The sequence below is a fragment of the Natrix helvetica genome (assembly GCF_964273705.1).
Source record: "Natrix helvetica genome assembly, chromosome: 6".
In the NCBI taxonomy this organism is placed as follows: domain Eukaryota; kingdom Metazoa; phylum Chordata; class Lepidosauria; order Squamata; family Natricidae; genus Natrix; species Natrix helvetica.
In genome coordinates this window covers 21,010,545-21,037,733 of record NC_138553.1, presented here as the reverse complement: position 1 = coordinate 21,037,733, position 27,189 = coordinate 21,010,545, and the positions used below count along the sequence as shown (strand labels likewise).

The 27,189-nt window shown below is 43.1% G+C and overlaps 3 protein-coding genes across 8 annotated transcripts in view; 2 read left to right on the top strand and 1 right to left on the bottom strand.

Moving 5' to 3' along the window:
• Positions 1 to 1,530, top strand: part of LOC309395046 (uncharacterized protein) — a 48,829-nt gene extending 47,299 nt beyond the window's left edge. For all 3 annotated transcript variants that reach the window (XM_081958806.1, XM_081958807.1, XM_081958808.1), the window contains one exon: positions 911 to 1,530. In XM_081958806.1, coding sequence (XP_081814932.1) covers positions 911 to 1,106 — 196 coding nt within the window. In that variant the 3' untranslated portion in view covers positions 1,107 to 1,530. The remainder of the gene's footprint in view (positions 1 to 910) is intronic.
• Positions 1,531 to 3,135: 1,605 nt separating this feature from the next.
• LOC309394135 (uncharacterized protein) lies at positions 3,136 to 9,521 on the top strand. Its single transcript, XM_081956941.1, has 3 exons — positions 3,136 to 3,673; positions 4,173 to 4,299; positions 7,021 to 9,521. The coding sequence occupies exons 1-3, from the start codon at positions 3,302 to 3,304 to the stop codon at positions 7,050 to 7,052; spliced, it is 531 nt and encodes a 176-aa protein (XP_081813067.1). The 5' UTR covers positions 3,136 to 3,301; the 3' UTR covers positions 7,053 to 9,521.
• Positions 7,306 to 27,189, bottom strand: part of DENND2A (DENN domain containing 2A) — a 98,559-nt gene continuing 78,675 nt past the window's right edge. For all 4 annotated transcript variants that reach the window (XM_081956935.1, XM_081956933.1, XM_081956934.1 and 1 more), the window contains exons 15-20: positions 22,437 to 22,614; positions 21,018 to 21,059; positions 17,485 to 17,602; positions 12,794 to 13,033; positions 11,952 to 12,038; positions 7,306 to 9,870 (exon numbers count right to left, since the gene is read on the bottom strand). In XM_081956935.1, the coding sequence (XP_081813061.1) occupies positions 9,839 to 9,870; positions 11,952 to 12,038; positions 12,794 to 13,033; positions 17,485 to 17,602; positions 21,018 to 21,059; positions 22,437 to 22,614 (697 nt within the window). In that variant the 3' untranslated portion in view covers positions 7,306 to 9,838. The remainder of the gene's footprint in view (positions 9,871 to 11,951; positions 12,039 to 12,793; positions 13,034 to 17,484; positions 17,603 to 21,017; positions 21,060 to 22,436; positions 22,615 to 27,189) is intronic.

Sequence of the window (27,189 nt, the reverse complement as noted above, 5' to 3'; positions counted from 1 at the left end):
GTAGAGGTCCAACTCAAGTCCATCTCATGTACTGACTATTCCTTTTTATGGATAATGTGATTCAGTACACAAATTATGTATATATTTCGTATTAACCTATTCGTATTTTTTGGCACTTAAGTTACCTAAATTGCTAGGAAATGTAATATGAGATATATCATATATCTCATTACAAGAAAGTGCCAATAGAAATCGTGTAAGAATGTACTCCTGGCTCTGTACCAGTGGTGGGTTGCAGGTGGTACGTCCTGGTATGGGCATACTGGTGCCTGCCCGGACCATCGTGTACCGTTCCGGTACGGTGCTCCAGAGGGCCCACCCGCCAGAGCTCCTTACCTGTATTTGAGCCCCTCGGCACTTTCGCGCATGCGCACTGAGCACACATCGCCTGGGTGACGCTCCACTGAGCAGCTGGAGCATCACAGAGGCTCTTGGAGGCATTGCAAGAGGTAAGGACGCATGCACGCAATGCGCACGTGTGCACATGCAATGCGCACATTCATGCGGTGGCTGCTGGGCCCCATTGCAACCGTACCAGTTGCAACGGGATCTGGAACCCACCACTGCTCTGTACATTTCTTTCTTGTCCAGTAGTGACAGAAACAATAGTATGTTATATGTCCCATTCAATGTGACATGAAGATGCCTTGAGAAATAGTTTAAAGCAGTGGTCACCAATGTTTCGGGCCTCATGGACCACTAAACTCATAATTTTAAATCCTGCGGACCACTAATATGAGGCATGGTTCTTGCTGGGTACAATTTTTTTGGGGTGCTTCTAGTATACGCTGTGAAGTTTCTTCAGAGGGTAGGGAGGGATAAGGGTGAGGAAAATGTTCTGAACGCTCATATTCCATGCTTATCCCCTAACCTAGTCTAGTTCAGCCCACAAGCTCTCTTTCCATTGCAGCTTAATGGCTGGGATCATCGCTGGGCTGCTGGCTGGGGAAGACACAGATAACTGCATCCGGATGGGCCTCCTTTCAGCCAGACTTTCCCTCCACTCTTATGAGCCTGTTTCACCACTGATCAACAGCACCAGTGTGAGCTTGGCAAGGCTCAAGGCTCAGAGATGGCCTGTGGCCAAGATATGGAAGTTGTCTTAACTGGGGTTGAAGATTTTCTTCCATTTCTTCTCCAGTCTTCATGGGTGGAGGAGGGAAAAGAGTGCCCGAATCTCCCTGTGCCGCATTCTATATTATTCTAATTCTGTTTACTGGGTGTCGTGCCCCAGCATATACTTTTTATATATGCTATTCTTGCTCTCTAGCTCCATCTAGTGGCCAGAGGGCAAATAACAACCTATATTGTTCTGAAGCTGACCCAACCCCTTTACATATCAGCCCACACTCTCAAAACAAGTTCACGTTGGGAAGGCAGACTCCAGTTCCCTATAGCATTTGGAGGAGGCAGAAACACAAAGAAAAGTCCATCTTAATCCGTGGCACATGTTCATCCAAGGACAAACCCACATCCCACACAGAGAGCATCGCTGTTTCACCATATCCTGTTCTTTCAATAAAGCATCCAATTCTGTGCACGTGGTCTGTTTTGTTGGAGGATAGGTGGGTTTAGCTGCATGTCAAGATGCATACAGACTAACGTGTAGTGAGGACAGAGCAGCATGTACTAATAAAAATAATTTAAAAAAATTCTACAGAAAAGCTCATCCTAAACTTTTTACACACACAGACACGCACAATATAATTATATCTACACTTGATCATGCACATTTGCAGGTATTTCCTTAATCTGCATGGTTTCTACTTCTAATTGCTATGGGAATAAGCATTATATTAGGTAAAGCAGTGCAGCTTCCAGTTAGAGATGCTGTTAATCAGGAGAAATATTCTCATTTTTGTGCAATCTTTCCAAAGCTCTACCTAAATGGAGCTTGCACCCTACTCTGGAAATCTGATTTTACATATTGCTTATTTAAAATAGTACAGTATTAAATATATTTGTACAGTATTGTAAGATATATTATCTTTGATGAGGTATCTCAAAAATGCCTTTACTCATAATTCTAACAGAGCGAAACTGATTCAATGATTTTGGAGAACTTGATTTAGGCTGTATTTTTAAACAAGCGTTTAAACCAGTGGTTCGCAAAGTGAGACCCACACCCCATAGGGGGGCAATTTGATTTTTCATGGGGGCAATTTGAACCTTGTTTAAACCAAGTTAATGGCCTTTTAGGTTTCCTCCGTGTGAGTAGAGTTCACTTTTTGAGTAAAGTAAGAATTATATGTCATGGGGAGGCGGGGGGGAGATCAGGATTTTAGAGATGCTTAGATGGGACATGGCCCCAAAAAGGTTGGGAACATCTGGTTTAAATGATCTCCCTAAATTAATGAATACATTGAAACTCAAATATTCCTCAAAGTTCATACTTTTTGAATTTAGAGGTGCCTTCCTAGTCTCAAAAATACATAAAAATCATGCTTTAGAGGGAGAAATAAAAAAAATAGTGAAAACAATGGGACAGAGCCAGTGGTGAAATTCAATTTTTTTTACTACCAGTTCTGTGGGTGTGACTTGGTGGGCGTGGCAGGGAAAGATACTGCAAAATCTCCATCCCCACCCCACTCTGGGGCCAGTCAGAAGTGGTACTTGCTGGTTTCCCGAACTACTCAAAGTTTCCGCTATCGGTTCTCCAGAACCTGTTAGAACCTGCTGGATTTCACCCCTGGACAGAGCGGATTATCACTGCCACTGAAATGGACTGATCAGTTTGTTTCCAGTTGTAACAGTTGAGTAACAACAAACAAAATCGGGAATGATCAATACTTCTACAGAAGAACAAAGGGGGAGAGAGATGTGCTCATCACTTGCTCATTAGGCAGAATGTTTTCTTTCTTTCTTTCACCAGCAAAGTTCTTAAAGTGCCTTCGAGCACCTGCTCATCCCTCAAAAAGGGAGGAGTAGGAAATGTTCCATTATCACAATGGAGGAGAAAGATGGCATTAGGCACAGGTCTGAATGGGGATACATGCTTTGCAAAGAGGATGGGTGTTACTGGGATGGAGAAGGGGGGGAGGAAAGAGGAAGAAAATTTCCAAGGAGACGATACAAGCCATAAAATTGATATCATAACAAAGGGGGGAAAAAAGACGTGCATTTGTGTAAGAGAGGATGGGGTGGAGGAGGAGACAAGCTGGGACACTGACAGCATAAAAGGCTTCCACCATCCATGCATGGAAAAGAAGAGACAGACACTCCAGCGTGTGTGGTTGTTTTAAATTACTCCAATAGGCTCCAAGTCTTGAGATAGTTGGGCAAGAACAATCAAGACGACAGTATGAAGATACCTAAAATGGCCATCCTCGCGCTTTCCATGCCATTTTATTTTCTGATTCAAACTGGGAAAGGACTGGCTGCTGAAGTCAACCCGGCTGGAGCTCCAACATTTAGGAAGATCCTCCACCCCAGTCACAGAGACAAAGATGTAGAAGGGAGGAAACAGCCTTCCCTTAGATTGTGGAAGGCTGCAGAAAGAGAAACCCAACTGGGTGATGGAGAATACGACAAAGCAGCAAGCAACTTGCAGCTGGGAACCAGTAAGCAGAAGCCAAGTGGCAAGAGGCCGTTTCTCCCACTGTCCACGCCAAAGGGCAAGAGTCAAGGCCTTGAGGCCCACTTGGATGGCCATGGGAACTTTAATACAGATACGGTGAGTCATGTATATTTTTTTTAAATTAATTTGGGTCTGATCCTGAAATGCTCTTCCAATTCTTGCTGGAAATGAAATTTTATTTGCAATTGAGTTTTTGTCAGATTAGCAGGGGAACAGTAGTGTGGCACTTAAATGTGATGAAGGAAGGAACTGCAGTTAGTTAGGAGATTATGCAGATTTTTTAAAAATTTCATCAAGCCGCAGTACTAAGGAAATACAGATAGTCCTCGACTTATGACCATAATGGAACCCACATTTTCTGTTGTTAAGTGAGATACTAAGTGAGTTTTGCCCCATTTTATGACCTTTCTTTGCCACAGTTAAGTGAGTCAATATATGTATGTATGTATGTATGTATGTATGTATGTATGTATGTAAAAATATAGGTCTAGTAAGAAATGCTGTGTCAGTAATTCATTAACTTGCTTAGTAACTTGCTTTCAAACAATGTGTCTTATCTGCAGTTTTTGTTTTGTTTTGTTTGTTTCCTTCTCAGTATTCCTGCCCTGGGATCCTGCTGAAAGCTTGCAGGAAACCGTCTGATTGCGATGGCTGCTTGGGCCTCTATACTTGCAAACTTCCAAAAGGAAGGTGTGACTTCAAAGCAGTTTCCCGACAAACAGGTACCACGGAAACTAAGCAGAACATCAAAGTACAAGTGAATGAGAGTCTTCTCCTGTTTTCAAATATTCTTTACGAAGATCAATACAGTGCTTATTCTCACTGAGCACTAGTGTGATGTAATGGCTAAAATATTGAACTAGGACTGATGTTCGGGGGAAGAACCAAACTAGAATTCAACTTCAACAATGAAGCTCAGAGGGTTGTCAATATAAGAGAATATTTGAAATTCAGGGTTGAACTGTGGGCTCTTCGCTGTTCTCTTGGCTTGCAGATGTTTCTAGTTTCTAGTTTGGTAATGAAATGTCTGCAAGAAAACACCTAAGAATATCAAAGGACCCCCAGTAGGATATTCACTCTCTTTGTAACTCAACCCAACCTTCCTTGCCAGATGGTGTTATGCGGAAACACCGAAAGAGAGCAAATTATATCACTTCCAACTTTTGAAGGAATAGTAATGACTAATCTGAATGTCTAAATAAATGCCTTTACACCTGGATCGTTCCATAGAAGAAAATTACACACTTATGATCCTTAATACAAGAAAGAAAATTAAATTTCCCTAGAGATCAGTGAAAGCTTTCCAGATATGTATAAATACATACTGCCATAGTGATGTCTAGAACTAGATTTGACATTGTGCACAGTAAGAAATCTGCTGAACCGGGGTTTCAAATGCTGCCTTCAAGCAATTGGCAACAGAGGGTGGTGTAAGGTCGTACGGAATGAAAAGCTGATATAATGCTTTTGCAATCTTTGTACACTACTCTTTTCCTCGTGTATTTAAAAAAACTACATGTGAAAGGTTTTGCCATTGGCTTTGGCATCAAATTTTCCTGCAATGATTAAAAAAACAAAACCGAAGCCTTGTCCTTTAAAAATGCACCCATGATGCCCTTCCTTCTCGCCTTGATCTTAATAATCTAGCTCATGTTTGATCTCGTGGTGGCCCTATTCCTATTTAAAAATAACTCCCTGGTTAATTCAAGGCACTTGTATAAATTTTATAAATTGTATCTCTCCATAATTGTGTTTCTGTGACTAGGCAGGAGATGCCTGTTAGGAAGGAGAAGGAAAATACATGCCATTAGCTAAGTTTGGATCAAGCAATAGAGTCAACATATTTCTCTCCTGGGAGAGAACATTTTATTAGGTTCCTGGTTTATTTACACTTATTACTATATTGGGGGACAAAAGCAAAGTCAGAGTTGTAATGTGCACATTAAAAATGTGGTGGCTCAGTGGCTAAGACGCTGAGCTTGTCGATCAGAAAGGTAGGCAGTTTGGTGGTTCGAATCCCTAGCGCCACATAACAGAGTGAGTTCCCATTACTTGTCCCAGCTTCTGCCAACCTAGCAGTTCGAAAGCACATAAAATGCAAATAGAAAAATAGGGACCATCTTTGGTAGGAAGGTAACAGCATTCCCTACGCCTTCGGCATTTAGTCATGCCGGCCACATGACCACGGAGACATCTTTGGACAGTGTTGAATCTTCGGCGTTGAAACAGAGATGAGCACCGCCCACTAGAGTTGGGAATGACTAGCACCTATGTTACCTATGTCAGGACATGTTGTATTTTCGGGTAACACGGTAGTTGTGGTTATCTCAAACTTGATTAAAATTGACAAGGTTTTCCTGGCATAGAAATGCTCCAGAGTTGAAGATGACAAAGGAAAGATATGTTGATAAACTGGCATTCTAGGTTCTACAATGTAAGGCACTGACGTGTTTTTCCCCCCAGCCCGTCATACAAAACTTTTATTGTAAGTGATGCACTTATTAGCAAGGTTGCTACCGTGTTTCCCCGAAAATAAGACAGGGTCATATTTTCTTTTGACCTCTGAAATAAGTGCTTGACCTTATTTTCAGGGAAGTCTTATTATTTTTGAGGTGCAGGAGGCAGTGAGCGTGGTCACTTCATGGCTGCTGCTGTCTATTTTCGGGGAGCTTATTATCCAGGGAGATCTTATTTTTGGGGAAACAGGGTATTACACTTAATTTTTGGAAGACTTCCTTGCAGCAAGTCTATGGTGCTCCACGTTACCCCAAAATACATAATTGGTGGCAAATGAATTTATTTAATAAAATATAATAATATAAATATAATTTGGAAGAACTAATTTCCCAATTGTATTGCACCATATGGGAAGCCATGCGCTACCATTTGCATGATGCTGTGTAGTCATCTTGGTGTTGCATGTTCTCGCTACTTACAATGTGTTTTTGCTATTGTGGAAATTGGGGTACATGGACTTGGCCTGCAGTTTACACAACTAGCTGTGTCCCGTAAGTCCAAGGCAAATCCTCACCTTGTCATCTCTGACAGAGGTTTAAGAGCTTAGGGCTGCTTCAAATGAGGAACTTGTTGCAACATTCTCATCTTCAGCTTCTGTCACTGATATCCACTTGTAATTTTTCAGTGTTGCTCCAGTGGTATTCTCATCTTTTGACTGGAGAAAGTCCAACTTTCTGAGGGAAGGGTGGAAGGAAAAGGAATGCTTACATGTGTCACTGTCCCCAGCCTTACTCTGATCTTCATGGGGTGGTTTTAACATATGCAACGACCTGTCATTGTTCACCATTGCAAAACTACAATCCTTGGGCATATTCCAGCCAAGCTTTTCCTATATCCATCTAAGTGATAGGTTCACTCAGGAAGATGTGGCTGCTGATAAGTCAACCAGGAATATTTTCTTCATGTTCTATATTTTTCTTTCCCAGGTGGCTTTCTCCGGAGTATTCAGGAAAGATAAAATATACCCTCTCGGTGAAAAGCTGATCCGAAACAGCGTATTTGGGAATGGAGATGAATTAAATAAACAATCCTGGCCATGAAAACTGCTGCCGAATAAGCAACCTTTCCAAGCTATAGCTTACCTGCATTATTCAAGGTGTCATAAAGGAAGAGGATGCCTTTATCTTGATGATTTCACCTTGGAGGAGCAGTAAATCCCTCAAACGGATTTATTTCCTCTCCCCCCACCATCTTTCTTTTATTTATTTTGCTTTTGTTACTTCTTGTTCTTCATTTTGCAGAACACTGTTTAATCTGAAAGGGTGTAACGTGATGGGAGCTGTACATATATGTGTTTCGGGGGCTCTCCAGAATGTCTAAAACTAAGTTTTCTCTGCTCTTAAAGACACTGGAGTTGGCTATACCAAACTGTGTGCCCTACTCCTTAGCTACAGTGGTAGGATCTTACCCGTTTAACAACCGGTCTGGTGAGTGTGCACAGTTTTGAGTACACTTATCTTCCGCATTACTGCTGGGGAGGAAAACGGCAGAGTGGATTGCCGTGCAACTCAACTAAGAAGTAAAAGGTCAGTAAAGGGCAGGGGTGGGCAGGTGGGTCCACTTGACCGTCGGAATGAACCTGTTCGCTCCCAGCTGATCGTCAAAGCTACCGGATCGCTCAAACCAGTTCGAACCGGTAGAATCCCACCCTACTTAGCTACGATTTTGCTTTTCCCTTTTTTTATCACTAGGTTAAAGCTTACTGGAAGTAAGAGCAGAGTTTGTACACATGCAATGTTTTAAGCAAGAGACCCACCAGTGCTCAGCCTCCACTTTTCTCCAGGATCCAGAATCCCTTCAGTGAATTCCCATTAGTTTATCACGCCTAAAATTGAAACCCCACATCTGGTGGCATCACAATCAACAGCCTTCCTTGAAGTTGAGACTTCAAGGTAACCCTTTCTCGTCAGCAAGAGCAAAAACAGTTCTCTTTATTGAGATGTACAGAAAGAGAAAGGTGTGGATGAAAACATAACCCTGTCCCCGAACCTTTAGGCTGTGTTGATTCGCAGTTACAAGCAAGTTGCCACAAATTCCACAACACGGGTGTGATCTGTGTGTCAGGAATGGTACTTTTCAATGTCACACGTCACTGTTGTGTAAATAAATGTAACAAAATTAAATGATATGCTTGCATGTATGAATCAATTGTCATGCAGTGTAACAAACACTGAATAATCCAAGAGGAATGCAAGGACCGAAGGTAACTGTTTCATAACTGTCCTGGCCACTAGGGGGCGCATACAATCCCATCATCAAAATGATCCAATTCATCCTTTAAAAGCCTTCAGGCATTTTTCTGTTGCTTGGGGGGAAGTGGGTGAGCGGGAAGGTTCTCCAAAGGGCTGCTTCTGCCCTTCAAATCACCCTCTGAATTTTACTCCAGAAGTGTTGTGGCCTGCCAGCGGCCAGTGGAGCTGGCAGCAGATTCGGACAGTGAGGAGGTTGGGGAGGAAGATGGGCCAGTCCTGGAGCCTGGGGAAGGCTCTGATGAGGGCTCTGTGTTGGAGGCAGAGAGGGGGCCAGAGCCGTATACCAGTTATCAGCTGCCTTCACAGTCAGACATCAGCGAGGCAGATAAACAGCTGGAGCCTGTTCTCAGTGTGCGCATGCGCAGAGTTGCCAGTTGAAGGGAACAGCTAAGGAACAAGGGTCAACTTGGGAGGAAGGCCACAGGTGGACGATGAAGGCCCCCTCCCAGAGGAAATAAAAGAGGAGCAAAAGGGGAGTGGAGTTTGCAGGAGGCAATTAGTTCACTTAATTGGTTCGTGACTCTCCGAGACTCCTTGCCAAACTTTGAAGATATCAGCCTTTCACTTCTACAAGCCAGATAAAGTATGTGACTATAAATCCTCCCTTGAAACATTTTGCTGGATGTGAATGAGCAGAATTCACAGTAAATTAATAAAAGGGGTTTTTGTTGGGACAAGGAGTCTGCTTCATGCTCTTGGGAAGCCTAGGTCAGAACAAGATACACACAAACCAAACAAACTACATACTATACTTGGAATTAAGCACATGCTTTAGTTTGTTTTAATAAACACATACTTCCAATTGCAACAGATCAGACTTACTCCGAAAGAAGGGTGTGGACATATATTCCAAACTCCAGGAAGGGACAGTAAGTCATCACATAGTGGTCAGCTGGATAAAATTCTGAATGGATTCAGTAGTCCCCCACCACTTCCACCACACCTACGGGTGTATACGAGTTCTTTTTTTCCCATCTCTACGTGCTCTTTCTTTCTCTTCTTGCTATTTCTGTATCACTTCGTGTCATTTTACAATTATACTATCCAAGTGAAGGCAGCGCCTATCCTTGCTGTCATCCCTTGGGAGAGTAAATGGAACAAATGTCTCTGCCTAATAAGTCTTCCTAACCTCAGTATAAATAAGAAACATTTTCACCAAAAAAACAAAACAAAAACTGTAATAGATAAGCTCTCAAAATCACCACAAAGTCTGCAAAGGGTCAGTGACCAGAGAGGTTGGGGAGTGCTTTTCCAGTGCATGTTCTTCATCAAGCCAATCCTTCTGCACCATGCTGTATAGGAGGCCACAGGGTCAGCTGCCCACCCAGGTGCAGCTTTTAAACACTGCTTCTCTGGAGATTCCTCCACCCCTGGAGCAGGCTAAGCTGGACTCGGTTTTAAAATGGGACAAATCAAACGGAGTCCATGTTGTGTCTGCTGAAATGCTTAGAAAAGATCTCTTCCTCTCCACTCCTGGTGCTGCTCCAAATGCTTATTTCTTATGAAGAAATTTCATTCTGCTACCTAGAGAGGATTTAATGGTGGGGAAAGAAAGAGAGAGACAGAGACAATATTTATGGAAAGAAAAAGACAACTTCTTTACCTGCAGAAAAGACTTACGTTTTGAGTCTCCAACCTTTCCAGGTGGAATCTCTGTGGAGCTGAGGCCAAACATCGGAGAGCTCTGCAATTTTTTAGGATGCCTTGATGGGAGATTACAAAATGCCCCCCCCCCCCCACAACAGGAGGTATCAGATCTGGGCCAGATCCGGCCCATGGGGTGCTTAGAACTGGCCCGCAAGGCCGCCCAGGAAACAGTGAAGGACCAGTCCACGGTGCGTTTCAAGGTGTTGATTACCATCTTTAAAGCGCTCCATGGCACAGGACCTAGTTACCTGCGGGATCGCATCCTGCCCCATACATCCCTGCGACCAATTCGCTCTCACAGAGAGGGACTCCTCCAGGTGCCGTCCACTAAGCAGTGCCAGAGGGCGGCGCCCAGGAGTAGGGCCTTCTCTGTGATGGGCCCAGCCCTCTGGAATGACCTCCCCCCCGACATTAGGACAACTACTGATCTCCGCTCCTTCCGCAAGAAACTCAAGACCCACCTGTTCCAACTAGCCGGCCTGGCTTAATTAGAACTTTATTCTCTAATCCCCCTGGCAATTTTAAATTTTAAATTGTAAATTTTAGGGTATTTTAATTGTCTTTAACTTTATTGTTACTGTCTTTTAACTTTGTGGCTATTGTTATTTATGAATTGTAAAAATGTTTTTATGTATATACCTCCTCCTGTGCCATATGCTTGTGTATTTAATTGTACGCTGCCCCGAGTCCCTTCGTGGAGAGGGAGCGACTTATAAATTGAATAAATAATAATAATAATAAGTGCCTCTACCAGCTAAAATGGAGCTCAGGAGGGTCGCATGCAGCCCTCCCAAGCTCCATTTTCAGTCACAATGATCTCCAGCACGCTGCCAGCAAAAATAGAGCCCCCCCCATTTTCATTGGCAGGAGGAGGCCGTTGTAGCTGAAATTAGGGCCTTGAGCTGGTCATGCCCATCTTGGCCACGCCCCCTGGCCCACGGAGGTCAAACACAATTCTGATGTGGCCTTCAATGAAATCGAGTTTGACACCCATGCCCTATAATTTCACTTGAAATCTCCTGCAATTGCAGAAATTATGCCCTGAGAATTTTGGATTGTTTTAGAAACGTCATGATTCTGTAGGCACAGAAGATGGAGGTGATTCTATGAAGATTATTAAACTTATATGTTCACCATCAAATTATGTGCAAGTCTCCTTTCTTATGAAGCAGGGATGTGATGGGACAGGACGTATTTTGGAAGGCAAGAAGCAAATGTTTGCTATAGTTAATATTGGCTAACCTTTCAGGTAAAAACAGGGATGGCTAACCTTTTTGGCGCCGAGTGCCCAAAGCATGCACGTGTGACCGTGCACGAAACTCCAAAATGCAATGCGAGCACCCCTGTGCATGCGTCCCGCCCCTGCGCATGCATGGCAGAGACCCAAAGACCAGCTGGTTGGCAGGAGGCGTGTGTGCATGCGCGGTGGAGCTGGGCTGGGGCAACAGCCTGCAGAGAGGGCTCTGTGTGCCACCCGTGGCATGCGTGCCATAGGTTTGCCATCACAGGGTTAAAAATGCTTTTTTAATTTTACATTATCTAAAACAGGGGTCCCCAATCCTCAGGCTGAAGAGCAGTACTGGTCCACAGCCTGTTAGGAACCAGGCCACACAAGCAAAGCAAGCTTCATCACCCACTTCCCTGGAAAAATTGTTTCCCCCAGAACTAGTCCACAGTGCTCAAAAGATTTAGGACCGCTGATCTAAAAGAGGGGCCTCCAACCTTGGCAACTTTAAGACTTATGGACTTCAATTCCCAGAATTCCTCAGCCAGTGAAGCCGACTAAGGAACTCTGGGAATTGAAGTCTGCAAGTCTTAAAGTTACCAAGGTTGGAGACATCTAAACCATAGGTAACAGGAGCACAATTGCGTGATTTAAACATAGTAAAGTAATATATATATATATAAATATTAAAATCATGATCACTGTAGCAGCTGCCCTTGCTCGAATTCCTTACCTAATCCTTTCAAGAATTTATTAACTCCACTCTGTTCTTCACTGGGAAGAGTCTCCAGATATTCCTGGGCACGTACCTCAAACAAACCTAGAGAGACCAAGAACAGCTACAATAACAAAACTAACCATTAAGTTCGTTGGTTTTTCGTTGGTACTACCAATTGGGGAACAGTATGATGCTTAAAAAAGCAAAGCAGAAATCTACACAAGTAAGGCTGTACAGTGGAACCTCCGGTCATGACCGTAATCCGTTCCAGAACTTCGGTTGTAACCCGATTTGGTTGTGACTGGAAGCAAGACTGACTGCGCATGCGTATACAAAAAAAAAATGGCACAGAAGGGGAAACCACCATAGCTCTGTTTGATCGCCACCTGAGTATTTGTTCATGATCAGATGTACAAAATCTGCAACATTTTTGTTCGGCACCCGATTTAGTCAGGGTCAGAAGTGTTTGTGACCCGAGGTTCTACTGTACTTAGATCCACCAGCTATCAGGAATCTATTGTAACTCAGAAGGAAAATTCATGCCTTGTGGATAAAAGATCTCAGGTTCTATCCAGGGCATCTTCAAAAAGGATTGGAAACTTCTATTCCAACATCCTAGAGCAGGGGCCTCCAACCTTGGCAACTTTAAGCCTGGAGGACTTCAAGAATAGCTTTGCTGGCTGGGGAATTCTGGGAGCTGAAGTCCTCCAGGCTTAACGTTGCCAAGGTTGGAGATCCCTGTCCTAGAAAACTGGTATCAATGATAATAATGCTAAGGAGACAGAGCAATACTATGACTTGGAGTAAAGAATCTGCTGGATTCTTTGCACTACCTTCTTGTCAAGAGGACCACTCACCTTTGGCTCCCTGCTTTCGTAATTCTCGTTCTTGAATGAAGCCTCCAAACATCTGAGTCTCCATAAAAACTTCCAGGAACCTCCGAAGGCTCTTTGAAGAAACCGATTTCCGGAAAGCTTCCCGCTGGAGAGCCTTTTCTTCCCTCTCAGCAGGAATCATGAAGAGAGAGTAGTGTCCTACAATCTCCACAAAGAAGCGGACGAAAGCTTCTGACACCACCTCATTCAAAGGGCTGGCCTCTGAGGGGACATGGTAGGGAAATGGAGGAAAGTCAAAACAAAGAATGAAATAAAATCAGGAGAAAAAAAAATACTGGGGTTGATCGATCTTCCTTAACTGTTTTGGGCTAGCCTTCAGATCAGTGTTTTTCAACCTTCGTGACTTTAAGTCCCACGGACTTCAACTCCCAGAACTCCCCAGCCAGTTATGCTGGCTGGGGGATTCTGGGAGTTGAAGTCCACAGGACTTAAAGTCGCCAAGGTTGAGAAACACTGCTCCAGATCTAGTCCACTATATCAAGGAGAACCGAGCGCTCTCATGGGCAGCGATTCTGCTTTGAAGTCAAAAGGTTTTTAGTACTATCTTCAACACAGAATCACAGAACGTAAGAGCTAGAAAGGATCGGGGATATAATCTAGCCCAATTCCTGCCCAGAGCAAGATTCCATTACTACAGCAACCCCAACAACCATTCAATCTGAGTTTAAACACCCTTATAAAGCCATATATAACCTGCCATCTCTTATTATAGAACAATTATTGTTAAGATATTGTTAAGGTGTTGTGGTCCCCCTGCGGCCTGTGGAGCTGGCAGCAAAGTTGGACAGTGAGGAGTTTGGGGAGGAACATGGGCCAGTCCTGGAGTCTGGGGAAGGCTCATATGAGGGCTCTGCGTTGGAGGCAGAAAGGGGGCCGAGGCCGTCTGGCTGTGATCAGGTGCCTACGGAACTTCACAGCAGTGAGGCAGAAGAACAGAGGGAGCCTTTTTCCAGTGCACACATGCACAGCGCTGCCAGAAGGCAAGAACAATTAAGGAAAAGAGGATGACTCGGGAGTAAGGAGATGATTGACCCCTCCCATAAGACCTAAAAGAGGAGCAAATGGATGTGAGCCTTTGCAGGAAGCAATGAGTTCATTTAGTCGGTTCAAGCTCTGAGAACTCCTGTTTGACTCTGTGCTACGTTTGGCCTTGCAAAACTAATTGGCAATTAGGTCTCTGGCAGCATTTCAAGGGAGATAAAGGTGGGCGCTTATCAACATTACCCTGAAAGACGGTGGCAATTCGAGCAGACATCTCTCCGAATCTGCACAGACTGTTTTGTGAATCATTACGGGCTGTGAATGACCATAATTCACAGCCATCTAAATAAAAGAGGGTTTTTGGGACTAAGATTGTGATTTATGCTTTGTCAGGAAGCCTAGGTCAGAACATAAGGTATTTTTTTTTTGCTCCTATCCTATCTCATTATAACTTTGCCACAAAGAAGAGGGAGCGAAACTATTATCCAAAGCACCTGAGGGTAGAACAAGAAGCAATGGGTGGAAACTAATCAAGGAGAGAAGTAACTTAGAACTGAGGAGAAACTTCCTGACAGTGAGAACAATTAATCAGTGGAACAGCTTGCCTCCAGAAGTTGTGAATGCCCCAACACTGGAAGTCTTTAAGAAGATGTTGGATAGCCATTTGTCAGAAACGGTATAGGGTTTCCTTCCTAGGCAGGGGGTTGGACTAGAAGACCTCCAAGGTCCCTTCCAACTCTGCTATTGTATTGTATAAATTTAAAGTCATTGCTTAATCCTAGTCCATATTCTGGAGCAGTACTGTCTTGACTTCTACATGACAGACCTTCAAAAGCTTGAAGACAACTAATGTGTCGTCCTGTATTCTTGTCTAGGTTAAACACAGTCATACCTCCGACTGTTCCTCAAATATTTTTCCTTTCCAGGAACCTTGCTATCTCCATAGCTCTATTTTGGACACCCTCCAATTTGTGAATGATCTACGCTACGGTGCCAGGACTGGATGGGATATCCTGGGTTGATCTGACAAATGCAGAACACAGAAGATAATGATATCTTCCCATGGGATTCAGAAAGATCCTTTCTTGAAAACCTAGAGAGACACTGCTAATACGCATCAGGAGTGGGTAACCTGCAACTCAGATGTTGCTTAAGTACCCCAAATCCTTCATAATTTGTCACAATGGCTAAGGTTGATGCAATCTGAAATTCAGGAACATCTGTCCCACACCCAAATACCTCATTAACTTCGTATAGTTTAAGGCAGTTGTATAGATGTAACATCAACCATATTGTTAATCCATTTTTTCCATCTCCTTCATGACCACCAGAAAGAGCTTCCAAAAGGTTAAGCTCCAACATTGGCAACATTCCCCCAAAGACTGGGGAAAAGTGGAGCATCCTTTGGTCTTTTCAATTTGGAAGGAAAAAGATAAACCGAAGAAGCATGCCTGCTATAGAGAAACTGAAAGGTTTTTCTTTTTTTCTTTCCCCCCTCAATGGACATAATGCTTAGGATTGCACAATGACATTAGACTCAGATAGATAATTATCAGTGGTGGGATTCAGCCAGTCTGGGCCGGTTCATGCGAACCGGTTGTTAAATTGCTGGCTGGCCCTGCCCCTTCCTGCCCCACTCCTTCCAGGAGTCCCCACATGCCCCGTTTTGGTTCCCAGCTAAGAGCAGGGAGGCCTACTAGGCCCAAAATGGGGTGCGGCACAGCCCCCCCCCCATTTTTATTCCCAGGAGGCTGCTGGGAGGCCTACTAGGTCCAAAACAGGGTGCAGGGGGGTGCGGCATTCCACACACCCCTGCAGCCCGTTTTTGCTCCCAGGAGGCTGCAGGGAGGCATATTAGGGCAAAAATGGGGCATGGGGAGGGTAGCCCCCACCCCGCAGCCCTGTTTTTGCTCCCAGGGGGTTGTAAGAGGCCAAGTGCTGCCCTGCCACACCCTCTGGCCATGCCCACCATGGTCACGCCCACCCAGCCAGCCATTAGGGCAGAGAACTGGTTGTTAAATTACGTATTTGAATCCCACCGGTTACGCTTCTTCACATAATAGCTTACACAAACAAAGATTAAGAATATGATGGGAACTAAAGGTATATCTACAAAATAATCACCTCTGCATACAGGTCTCCCTCACGGAGTTTCTGATCTGCGATATTTTATGAGCATGTCTAAGCATAAAACCGGGGTAAGCTATACTATCGTGCTTTGCAACCTGTGCTCCGCCTGCCACTGGTGGTACTTTGGCAGGTGGTACGTGTATCACGGGTTGAAAAGCACTGTTAAAGTGTAGTGGGGGGGGCATGAGCTGAAGTGGTGGCAGCACGGCACAGGCCTGTGGGAGAGTCAGCTAGAGCTGCAGTGTTTCCGGGGCTCTGCTGAGTGCCCAGTATTGATGTGCGTGGCTCTAGTTGATCGGCACTTCTGGGAGCAGCCTGCAGCCTTGGGGAGAGAGGAGTCAGCTGGAACTGCACCAGAAGAGAAAAGGAGGCGGAGGGAGGAGAGAGCAGAGGATATAAAAGGAGAAGGTTTTGGTGGGAAAGGGGGAGAGAAAAGAAGTTGACGGGGAAAGAGAAAGGGATAGAGAAAGAGAGATGGAGAAGAGGAGAGGTTTCTGTGGGGCAAGCCTGAGAGAGAGAAGGGGATAGAAACAGGTACAAGTTTCCCATTAAAAGTGTGGTAAGTGGTTGTACTTTATCACTTTTTTTCCTTTTTTTTGGGGGGGGGGGAGTCATCAAGTTTTTGATACCTTGCTAAGCCACTGGTGGTACTCAAATATTGTCATGTCCTGTTCTTTCTGTGCCAACTCAGAAAGCTCAAACTGCCCAAAAAGCTGCTTATTCAGTTCTACAGAGGAATTATTGAGCCTATCATCTGACTTCTATAAAGGTCTGGTTTGGTTCTGCAACCCAACAAGACAGACACAGACCTCAATGGATAATTAGAACTGCAGAAAAATTGATTGCTACCAATCTGACTGCACGAGTCAAAAAGAGGGCCGTGAAAATATCTGTAGACCCCTCACATCCTGGACATGAATTTTTTCAACTCCTACCCTCAAAACGATGCTATAGGGCACTGCACACCCGAACAACTAGACACAAGGACAGTTTCTCCCCAAATGCCATCACTCTGCTTAACAACTAATTCCCACAACACTTTCAAATAATTTACTAAGAATGTATTGCTATTATTCTTCCGTTCCTCCCTAGTATCTATTTCTCCCCACTTATGACTATAACCATGTTGCTTGTATCTTTCCATTTATATTGTTTTTATTTTTTTCCTAGTACGATTTAATAGCTTATTAGTAACCTTGACTCTCACTAAGTGTTGCATCTTTTTATTCTTGATGAATGTATTTCATTCTCCTTATTTACACTGAGAGAATATGCACCAAAGACAAATTCCTCTTGTGTCCAATCACACTTGGCCAATAAAGAATTCTGTTCTGTTCTGTTGTTCTGTTCTGTTCTGTTCTATTCTATTCTATTCTATTCTATTCTAATTTTATTCTATTCTATCTGTGAAAAGGTTGAAAAGCACTGCTATGCTAAATACAAAAGTCCTGAAGTGATAAATAATCATTGTCCAAAAAGAAAAAAAGAGAGAGGGAGAGAGACTACCAAATGTTAAATTAAAAACAAATCAGAACCCGAACCCTGTTTGCCATTGAGTGTGACTTCCTCCTTGTCATTTGCCAGTTCATTTCTCTGCTCCAGGATGTGCTCAAGAGCTCCTTGCAACTTCCGGGGCAAAATGGAATCTTCGTCTTCCATCTAAAAAAAGAAAAACAGGCATTTAAAAAGCTTGCATCAAACCTGATCCTGCATGCAGGGAGACCAATCTGACAATATCGCTCTTGTTCCACAAACATGGTTTTTTTGTGACAGATCATACATACCGTATTTTTCAGAGTATAAGATGCACCTTTTTCCTTCAAAAGAGGCAGGGTGCGCCTTATACACTGAATACAGCATTTTTGCCTCCCAAAACCCCGCCCCCTTCACCAAAATGGCCGTGCGTAGCTTGTAGGAGGCTTTCAGAGAGCTCCTGGGGGCTGGGGAGGGCAGAAATGAGTAAAAAAAGGCCTGGTTTTTGCTCAATTTTACCCCCCAGCCCCCAGGAACACTCTATAAGCTTCCTAAAGGCTATCCACGCCCCCTTTGTTTGCAAAAAACGGGCCATTTTTTGCTCATTTTTGTCCCCCCCCCAGGAGCAGCCTGCAAGCTCCCTAAAGGCTATTCATGCCTTTTTGGGGGGGCGGGCCCGTTTTCCCAAAAAATGGGCCATTTTTGAGAGTTTTGCAGAGTGCAAAGTTTTTTTTTTTTAATTTTCCTCTTCAAAACCTTGCTGCGTCTTATACTCCGAAAAATACGGTATTTTACACACTCAAAGCTGTTTGAGCTTCGGACCAGCCGGGAGGAAAAAATGACGGAACCTTTTTGGAGATTGGTCTGTTTGATCCTTCACAGGCATGTCCAAAATCCCCACTTTGTATTAAACGCATGGGCCGTCTTCCCCTCCCCCCCTTGTGGATATGGTCAAGTTAAAAGGATAGGCATTAAATGGCATTTGGCGCCTACGAGTGCTGAAGGGATACAATTATAATAGATTCCATCTTGGGCCATTGGCTTCCATGTAATTAGCTCCAGACTCAGCCCTGGGGATAAAAATAGCTTCTAATTGGACAGATCCTAATGCTACCAAGGCTTTAAGTCACTGAGAAGATATTCCATCCTTTCTCCTTAATTGGTTTCCTTTCGTCAGGGAAAAAGGAGCAATAGGACGCACAGGAAAATGGCCAATGAAAGACAACGCAGCATACACCTGCAATTTTCCATTGGCAATTATAACACAGTACATATCTCTTTTTCTGATACTCTCAGCAGAGCTTTTGGCAGCCCACGGTCTTCACTAAATGCATGTGGGTGTGGGTGTATGCATACAACTCAATGGCAAAATACCAATATTACTTCTTCCTATTTTCCTCATAACAACCAGTTTTGCTGAGAGAGCATGACTGGCCCAAAGCTAGCTTTCATACCTAAGTCAGGACTACAACACACACAGAACTCCTGGCTAGCGCCTCAACCACTACACCAAATTATGAGCAGATTATGACCCTAGTGGTGTATTGGGATTTTAACTCCAAGCCAAGCTAATGGGATATCCTGGGAACTATTGTCTCTAAATGTCAAGACAATGTCAGAAAGTTGAACTCAGGGCAAATTAACACCCTCTAGGAGCATTACACTGAAAGGAGGGGAAGGCATTGACTGCAGAGGCTGATTCTTCAACATGAACTTTTGCCAGAAGTTCCAGAAGGAGCCATTCCCCCCCCTCCTCCCCAGGATCTAAAGACATTTCTTTTTCAATGCACCACATGAGCATAGCTAACCAGCACATGCCATGCACACTCCAATCCACACCATTTCCTGGCCAGCTTCAAGATAAGATTGGACTGAGAAAAAAAGTGCCATCTGGGCGATAGCAACTGAATTAACAAATTGGGGTGGTGGGAAGCCATTTTAAATTTCCCACAATGTCCTAGGATATACCACATTCCAAAGAATTATAGGTAAATTCTTAGAATAACAGAGTTGGAAGGACCTTGGAAGTCTTCTACTCCAATCTCCTGCCTAGACAGGAAACCCTACACCACTTCAGACAAATGTTTATCCAACATCTTCTTAAAAACATCCAGTGTTGAAGCATTTACAACTTCTGGAGACAAGTTGTTCCACTGATTAATTGTTCTGTCAGGAAATTTCTCCCCAGTTCTAAGTTGCTTCTCTCCTTGATTAGTTTCCACTCATTGCTTCTTGTACCCTCAAGTGCCTTGGAGAATAGTTTGACTCCCTCTTCTTTGTGGAAGCCCCTGAGATATTGGAACACTGCTATCATGTCTCCCCTAGTCCTTCTTTCTATTAAACTAGACATACCCAGTTCCTGCAACCGTTCTTCATATGTTTTAGTCTCCAGTCCCCTAATCATCTTTGTTGCTCTTCTCTGCACTCTTTCTAGAGTCTCCACATCTTTTCTACATCGTGGCGACCAAAACTGAATACAGTATTCCAAGTGTGGCCTTACCAAGGCATTATAAAGTGGTATTAACACTTCACGTGATCTTGATTCTATCCCTCTGTTGATGCAACCTAGAATTGTTTGGGTTTTTTTGGCAGCTGTGCAGCTGTGCAGCAGAAAAAGTTCAAAAATTAAATTCCACCATACAGTTGGCAAAAAGTATATTCAGAATCAGTATATTCATTACTGATAGGGCCTTGGTGATTATCTGAAGTTGTTTCGTCTGGTTCTGATGTGGAATTTTCTTTTGTCTATTTTATAACTTTCATTTCTAAATGATTTTCCCGGGTTTCTAATACTACACGTACAGATCTAAAAAAAAAAGGACAGCACTCTTGAAAATATTCTCAAAGTACATGAATTCTGGCTGAAAGAGTAGACATGTAGTCAATCTTTCTTTCTCTCTCAAAGCCAAAGGTCACGTTTCAATTATTTTCCTTTCTATGCTTTCACTGGCAGCCAGTAACTCTGGCAGGCTTTAGGATGGTTTGATGCTTCTGAAACTGCTGATCAGAGGAGACGTCAGGATAAGAAAATGTGCATGCAAACTGGGAAAAGCAATGCCACCTCAAAAACTAAATTCTCAGCTTTGAATGGCTATCTGTTTCTAGTCTAGATTTCCCATGACTCTCTTTGGAATTCGCAAGAATGAAGAAAGTGATAGGCTATATTCAGTAAGGTAAAGGTTCCCCTCACACATATGTGCTAGTCATTCCTAACTCCATTTCAAAGGCGAAGAGACAGCACTGTCCGAAGATGTCTCCGTGATCATGTGGCCGGCATGACTAAATGCCAAAGGCACATGGAACACTATTACCTTCCCACCAAATGTGGTTCCTATTTTTTTCTACTTTAATTTTTTACATGCTTTTGAACTGCTAGGTTGGTAGAAGCTGGGACAAGTAACGGCAGCTCACTCTGTTATGCGGCGCTAGGGATTCGAACCGCCGACCTTTTTGACCGAGCGTCTTAGGCACTGAGCCAACGCGGCCCTATATTCTATATTCAGTATCAGATGATTTTAAGCAAAAGATTTCCCCATCCTTCCCTTCTCCCTGAACAAATTAAAAAGAAAAAGAAAAGACTGAAAAAATAAGTTATGCTTACCTGTCTAAGGAACCGGTTATTAATAAGGTCAACCACAAGGACCTGGCCACCAATAAATACACATAAAAAGAGAGAGAGAGAGAGAGAACATTAGAGCTGAAGAGTTCTCTAAAAGTCTTGCAGACAGGACTCAAAATGCCTCAAAAATTGTTAAGTAAGGTGTAATTTTAGGTATGACAAAAGGAAATTCTTGAAGAATTCCCTTAAGTATAGCTAAATTTCTTCCAAGTAAATAGGAGGGAAATTGAATGTACATTTTTGTCCTGGCTCCACGCCTTTGGAAGAGACATTCCCAGTGCACCAGTTAAAGGATACCTTCAGGGTTTGATCCATGGATAGAGGGAAGAAGTAGACTGATGTCCTTGAGGAAAGGATTGTCTGCTCTGCAGCTTTCAGGAGAAAAGGCTGCATCTCATCAATTTAATCCCATGAGCCACAAAAAGATATGAAAGCCAGTCTGATCATAGGGTGGTTTTATGAATTTCACCACAAAACCACAAGCTGACAGCTGAAACACATGGAAGCTGTTCTTCACTTCTTTCTTTCTCTCTCTCTCTCTCCCTCCCTCTCTCTGAGAGAGGGCGGGAGAGAGAGGAAGAGAGAGGGAGAGGGAGAGAAAGGGAGAGCACTAGCTAGCTTTCTCTCAGGAATATTTCCTGCCTGAGTTGCCACACAACAGACAGCAGCAATGGGCTGAATTAAAACGAGAGATAGCTGCTTGCATTTAAATGATGGAAGCATAGGATTGTCAATGTGTATTTAATTTGGTTATTTGTTTTAAAAATGGATCTGCTGCTTCTCAAAGCAATTCCCCCCACCCCCTCCCAAGGCATCTCACATAAACATTTTCAAAACAACATTGAAAAATCTACATCTCACCCTGGAACAAGAAAATAAAGCAAGTATAAATATGGCCTTAAAAAAAAAAAGCTTCGGATAACCTTTAAAGCACCTCAGATTTTAAAAAAATAGACTAAAAGGGCTGGAAAAATATGAGAAGGCAGGCATTAGGGTAACTTCTCAAAGAAATAATTTCTACAGAGTGTATCCCAGTTTCCTTTAGCTCAACCACTGCACTCTATTGACTTCTGCAGGCAATTTTAATACATGTTTTAAATCAGTGTTTTTCAAACTTGGCAACATCAAGATGTGCAGATTTCAACTCCAGAATTCCCCAGCCGGCATACTGGGAATTTGGGGAGTTGAGGCCACATCTTAACAATGTCAAGTTTGAAAAGCGTTGTTTTAAAAAGGTCTCCCTCTGAGCCACAATAATGTTTCCAGCCAAAAACATGCATCCTGCAAATTATTAAAGTATGTGGCTAGTAAGATACTGAAATGTCCCATATCTGACTTCCCACATGCAGCTTTAAAAACCAAATTGGGGTTTAACGCACCCTCCAACTCTTCTGATCTCACCTCTTCCACTGGCAGCTCCTTGAGGCGGGGCAAGGAACTGGAGAGCAGGCCAATCAGAAAGGGGGTTGGCGAGCAGACAATGTCAATCATTGAAGGGGGAAGTACCGGGATGTAAGTGTGCTGCCAGGCAAAGGGGTAGAGAAGGGCTACTGTGGCATGGCAGCATTTGGACAAGGTACTAGAAGAAAAAAGATGAAAGAAGCAATCAAGATTCCTTGTAGTAGCAATAGCAATAAGACTTATATACCTCTTTACGGTGCTTTATACAGTCCCCTCTAAGTGGTTTACAGAGGCAGCTATTGCCCCCAACAAACTGGGTCCTCATTTTACTAACGGAAGGATAGAAGGCTGAGTCAACCTTGAGCCTGGTGAGATTGGAATCGCCAAATTGCAGGCAACCGGCAGTCAGCAGAAGTAACCTGCAGTACTGCACTCTAACCACTGCGCCACCGCGGCTCTAGTAGCTCTTTAAAAGCATTTAAAATCCATAAACACAACACAAACATGCCTTAACAAACACAACTGGCTTTCTGATAATGTAAAGTCTAATCCAAAAACTGACTTGTAAAAATCTAGTCTGTCTTATTGTGCTTGTACTACAGCAGGGGTGTCAAAATCACGGCGTCACGGCGGCATTACATGACGTATCAGGGCTTCCCTCCCTTCGCTAAACTGGGCGTGGCCAGCGCGTCACGCATCTGGCTCATGGACCGCGAGTTTGACAACCCTGTACTACAGTATTTAAGGTGGCTTTTTAAACAGTTTTTTTTTAAGTAAATAAAAGAAAAGCAAAATCATTTACAGTCACAGCTAAGGTACACTTAATGTGAATTATTCAAGACCATTAAAAAAATGCAAATAGTTTTTAAAAAACTTTTTTCTTTGAGACTAAGATTTCTCCTAGGGAGACTTTTAAAACATACATCTCTCTGATGGTTTTTTTTAAATTAGCTTTTAAAATAATTGCATGCTAAAAGTTTTTTGCACACAAATACCCACACCTTTTTCGGATCCTTGAAAGAGTCAATGCCGACGGCTTTTGTTCAGTGCTAGTGTTTTCATTCTCATTACTGCTTATAGGAATAAAAGGCCCAAATTGGTTCCCAACAGAAACCTGGAATTCTGTTGCATCAGTGGTGGGTTCCAGATCCCGGTGCAACCGGTAAGGTGCAATGGGGCCCGGTGTCTCCCACATGCATGCGCACAGCACGCACGCACACGCATGCAGCATGCGTCCTTACCTCCACGACGCCTCTGTGATGCTCCAGCTGTTCGGTGGAGCATCACGCAGGCCCCATACGCTGCGTGCGCAGAAGCGCTCAAATACAGGTAATGAGCTCAAGCGGGCGGGTGGGCCCTCCGGAGCACCATACCGGAACGGTACCCGGTGCTCTCGGCAGGCACCAGTACGCCCGTACCAGGCTGCAACCCACCATTGTGTTGCATCCATAAAACACACCTGACTGATTTCATCAGAAGTAGTTGAGTTCTCCCAGCAACCTACAGTGCAGACAAGATGATTTCTCAAAATTACTTCCTGGGGTTTACATCTCAGTTTCAGGCCTGTTTTCTCCCTGAGCACAAGGATTCCTGGAAATACAGCATTAACCAAATGCTTGGATTTCACACTGTTGTCTTTGACACGTGGCAAGGCATGGAGTCGTCCCAAATTCCTAATACTTTTTCCTGCCAGCTAATGGAATTGCTATCAAAACCGAGCCTGCATTTCTGCTGAAATCAGCCATTTGTGGGGAAGTTGGCATAAACAAAAAAATCCCATGGAACCCTCTGACGTGCATACAATTCAGAGCATTTTGGTACAGCATTTTTTTTTAAAAAAAAACACCTTGTGGGATCAGCTTCAAAGCCCATCTAGTTAACTTGTGTGTCATAGTAGTATGACAGGTGAGCCCAAAAAAGGTTCATGAGCAGGATCGTCTTCTACTGCCATTCCTTAAAAGATGATTTTTGAGACAGAGTGCGCACGCGCGCGCACGCACACACGCGCACACACACACACAAAGAGAGAGCGCTTTTAATTCTGTAGGGAGAATCCAGTCATCTAAACTGGCAGCCACTGATAGGCAGCTCTTCCACTGATCTACCACAACCCATCATTTTCTCAAATTGCCCAGATTCTAAAACACCAAGATTGTGCCAATACAAATTCCTCCTGTTGATCAAATTGAAATACTGCTAATCAAAGGGGAAATATAAAGGAAAGCATGGAATGAACAGCAAAGTTATAGAAACAGGGGCTGAAGTCCAATATATTTTAAATATATCTGGTTGAGAACAGCTGGCATAAAAAGAACTTTGCTGTTTCTATTTGGCAGAATTCATCACTGTGCATTTGAATAATGGAGATGATGATAGTGGTATTTTCATGATTTTTTAAAGAATCTTGTAAGCTGTCTTGTACTTTGAAAAATGAATGAATAGACAGGCAGAGAACTAATGGCATCATGGCAGGCTTTCTAGATACGTTTGGGTGACCTGCAGTTTGGAGATGGGTGACATGGAGCTTACGCTCAAATAAAGCCCCCAGATTAGGAGACACTTTGGGCCTTTCAGATTTTAGGAAAAGAACTGCCAGAAAACTGCCTTTTTGTAGAAGAAGAATATGGTAATGCTGTTTTCATAATCAAAACCAACAGTTTTCAAACCCCACCCTCCGAGATAGGCAAGAGGACAAGCCAATCATCAGTGTAGGCCCGAATTTTTCTAGAGCATCTGGAAGCTGTGCATATAACTGAAAAAGAGCCATAACGTCATTCGGTTTGTAAGCCAGGTCTTGAATGGAGGGAGACGGGAGGAAGAGAAGGAGGAGGGAGATATATTGTGCTGCCTAAAGGAATCATATGGCCAGGAAACCACTTACAGCTGGCTTGAGTTAAGCACCATGAGAGAATGTATGCTGAGGAGGGAAAAGGGAAGGCTTGGTGGAGGAAGAATATTCCACGTTTGACAACAATTTCTGCAGTTATGTGACAGAAAAGGAAAGAACTTGCAAAGGAGGAGGAGGAGGAGGAGGAGGAGGAGGAGGAGGACGAGGAGGAGGAGGAGGAGGAGGAGGAGGAGGAGGAGGAGGAGGAGGAGGAGGAGGAGGACTGAAGTGCTATGCAACAATTCTGGCTGGCTAAGAACCTTTTTTTAACAGAATAAAGTTTCTATCCCTCATGCTTATAAAAACTAAAATTTCTATGGAATGTGAAGTGTTGAATTCTAAACTCACTCCTCCCACCTGCCTCCTTTATCTTTCTGGTCTTCTTAACTACACAGAAATGCACATTAGGATCAGCACTGCTTGTCCTCCTTTCCAGATTTTAGATTGCTTGCAGAAGACGACATGGGTTTTAAGCTGCCCTCGCTATTAACCTACCACCCAAACAGCAAGTCTAACTTGCCTTTAGAAAAGTGTATCACTCATGTCTATAGCACATCTGTCAATGCCCAAAATCTTTCTCAAAGTCCATTGTTGCTAAATGGACTTTTTTGGGAGAACGAAGGAGCAAGTTAGGATATCATGAGTAATGGAGCCCTATTCTCATCACCAAACATTTTGGAGCAGTCATTTTCTTCTTTGAAGCAGTTTCTTGGATGAGAAGTGAAAAGTCTTCAAACAAAAACAAGAAAGTCCAGTTGCCCCTTGAGGAAAAAAAAGCACCTTTGGGACAACCATGACCTGGATGACTGAGAATCTCCATAGACAGACCATTCCAATATTTCTGATCATTAGGGATAATCTCTGGAATTATAATTCCTGGGTTGTAAAAGACAGATTTGGAATTGAATTGAGATCATATAAATAAATAAATATGCATTCGTTAATTATATATGTAAACATGGATGGGGATACATTAATTAATTATATAATTAATTAAAATATAGAATGACATGTTGGTAAAATTGGATCCTAAGTAAAACATTAAATGATATCACGAAACTCTAAATGAGCTGCTGGCTTTTCTCTTTGTAAATGACAATGGGGTAATTTTCACTCCAGGGAAAAAAAAAATTTTTTTAAAAAAAATAGGAAGGCACTTTGGCTATCAGAGTTCTTTTGAATTACCAATTGCTGGATTCTTCCTATCTCAATGATAAGCTTTGTGCAAAAGAGTTGAGCAGCTCAAATAAATGTAATATAAAAATGGAGACATGCATATCCAAGTTTTTTTTTAGCTGACAAGATCAATTACTGCAGTTATTATGGAAAAGTGGGGGATAGGGAGGAAGAAATACCCCACCCCCCTTCCACTTTCAAGGTTCATAACAACAGAAAGGATTTTGAGAAGGGAAAGAAAAATAACAAGATATGCACTTTCTGCACGTAGCTTAAATTGGCATCTTTGTTCAGTTGTAGATGGGCTGTTAAAACTTTTTTTCCTATTCCGCATGCCTTTTAAATAACTTCGAATGTATTCTCTTTGCTTCAAGGGAACTTTTTCCTATTGTTTTGCTTTGGTTGGTATCCCAGGTTTTCACATTGTTTTAAAGTTTTCTATTGTGAAGTTGCCTACAAAATGATCTTATTTGGATCAAAAGGCAACTCAGTAATTTATTTACGAATAAATGCGCTTATTGAACCTGGTTTGGGTTTTGTTCAAAAATGCTCCACAACACGTACACTCAAGACTGGCCAAAGCCTCTTCCTTCCATGGAAAGCTGCAGAAAGATGGAAGAAACCACATGTACCAAAACTGGCTCAAAACATTTTTCCAAAGTCAATGTTATCCTTTCCATCAAAGAGCAT